Here is a 1,745-nt window from a genome sequence, read left to right as displayed (position 1 = left end):
CCTTCACCCCCACCTCCCTGGCCACACCAGCTGGAGCACAAGGACCCCCCCAACCTCCCAACTGCCACCCAGCACACCCAGCCCCTCAGAGTGTGCACAAGAGTTGCACAACAGCCCCTGTGGTCCTCGGGCTCGGCATGGGGGGCCAGGGCTGCCCACCCCACTAGCGATGCTCTGAACAGCTCCTGGCACTGGAGATGGGCTGAGGGTGGGGCAGAAGATCTGGCTCCTGCCCGACTTCAGTTTAGGATCCAGGGGCAAGTCTGGGAACAGTGTGGCCAAACCCCTAGGCCTCGTTTTTTTTTTTTTTTTTTTTTTTTTTTTTTTTGAGACAAGGTCTTGCTGTGTATACCAGCAGGCTGGCCTTGAATTCATGGAGATCCTCCTGCCTCAGCCTCCCAAGTACTGGGATTACAGGAGTAATGCCACCACATCCTGCTGGCTTTCTTTCTTACTTATTTATTGTCAAAGTGTTTCTCTATGTAGTTCAGGCTGGCCTCAAACTCCCAGTGATCCTCCTGCCTCAGCCTCCCAGGTGCTGGGTTACAGGCGTGTGCACCACACCCAACGCCTGTGGCTTTCTTGAGGCAGAGTGGGCACTGATGGAGACAACTCCTATTGCCCTGGCCTGCCCTGGCACCTTCTCAGTCCCCAGTAGGAACAGAGTGAGGGTGTGGTGGGCATGGTGGGGCAGGCAGGCTGGTCCTGACCTTGCCAGGGCCAGGCTGAGAAGAGCAGGGGCCCAGCACTGAGGCTGCCTCTCGGGGTCCCCAGCGGCACAGGGGAGCTACGGGCAGAGGTGCCAGGCCTCAGAGCCATGCAGGGGCCCTGGGCAGGGTGGGGGAGGAAGGCAGCTGACTCCAGCGGGCAGAGCTGAGTCAGGTGGGCGGCACTGCCGGGCCTTCCTGGCAACCCTAGAGCAAGGCCCTGGGGTGGGAGCTGGCGAGGGGTCCCCTCCCAGGGACCCCACTCTGACACCTGCTGGGGCAGCAACTGTCACCCAGGGCGGGCAGCAGTGCAGATCGGCCCCACTGGCCGCCCACTGTGCCCAGATCCCCTGGGGCCCCTGCCTCGTCCCACCTGCCCTGCAGGCCAATGCCGGCCCAGTCCTGCCCCAGCCCAATCTCAGTCACAGCCCCTGCCCGCTGCTCCCTGGAGCCCGGCCCTGGCACCAACCCTAACCACAGTCTCTCTCCTGCCCCGTCCAGGCCCTGCCCCTGCCTCTCAGTGACCTGAAGGCCCAAGGCCCAGGCCCTTTGGCCGAAGACCACATCCTCGGTGCCAGACCCCAGAGAGGGCATTGGGGACCTCCTTCTCCAAGACCTCTGAGCCTGGGCTGAGACCTGTGCCCTTGCTGTCCAGGCCCCTTGCTGTGCCTAAGCCGGTCGCCGTCCCCCCCCCGCCCTGCAGCCCCCCCCCCGTGGTGGGCCCAGCCCCCCGCCCCCCAGCCCGTCTATAAATAATCCCTTCAGGCCCCACCGAGCACAGCCCCACTGTGGGCCCGGCCCTGAGCCCTCGGCCACGCTCCGGGAAGCCGCTGCCCGAGCCTGGGAGGAAGCACAGACTTCCCACTGATAGCGGTGGGGACGCGGTGGGCACCCAGGGCCTGGCTGGGCTGGCGGAGCAGCCCCACTACTCACAGGGGGGACGAGGGGAAACCCTTCCATCTTGCACGCCTGTAACATCCAGCCGAGCTCAGCGCCGGTCGGGCCCCCTGCCTCGGTGGGGGCCAGTGCGGAGCCCCT

General features: G+C 64.9%; 1 protein-coding gene across 1 annotated transcript in view; it reads right to left on the bottom strand.

Annotated features, from left to right (window-relative positions):
* Nucleotides 1–1,739, bottom strand: part of Spi1 (Spi-1 proto-oncogene) — a 10,851-nt gene extending 9,112 nt beyond the window's left edge. The window contains exon 1 of the mRNA XM_010612675.1: nucleotides 1,641–1,739. Coding sequence (XP_010610977.1) covers nucleotides 1,641–1,685 — 45 coding nt within the window. The 5' untranslated portion in view covers nucleotides 1,686–1,739. The remainder of the gene's footprint in view (nucleotides 1–1,640) is intronic.
* Nucleotides 1,740–1,745: the final 6 nt, after the last annotated feature.

The sequence above is a fragment of the Fukomys damarensis genome, unplaced genomic scaffold (genome assembly GCF_012274545.1).
Source record: "Fukomys damarensis isolate Sample0158 unplaced genomic scaffold, DMR_v1.0_HiC HiC_scaffold_27, whole genome shotgun sequence".
NCBI classification, from domain to species: Eukaryota; Metazoa; Chordata; class Mammalia; order Rodentia; family Bathyergidae; genus Fukomys; species Fukomys damarensis.
This window is presented reverse-complemented; position numbering and strand designations above follow the sequence as displayed.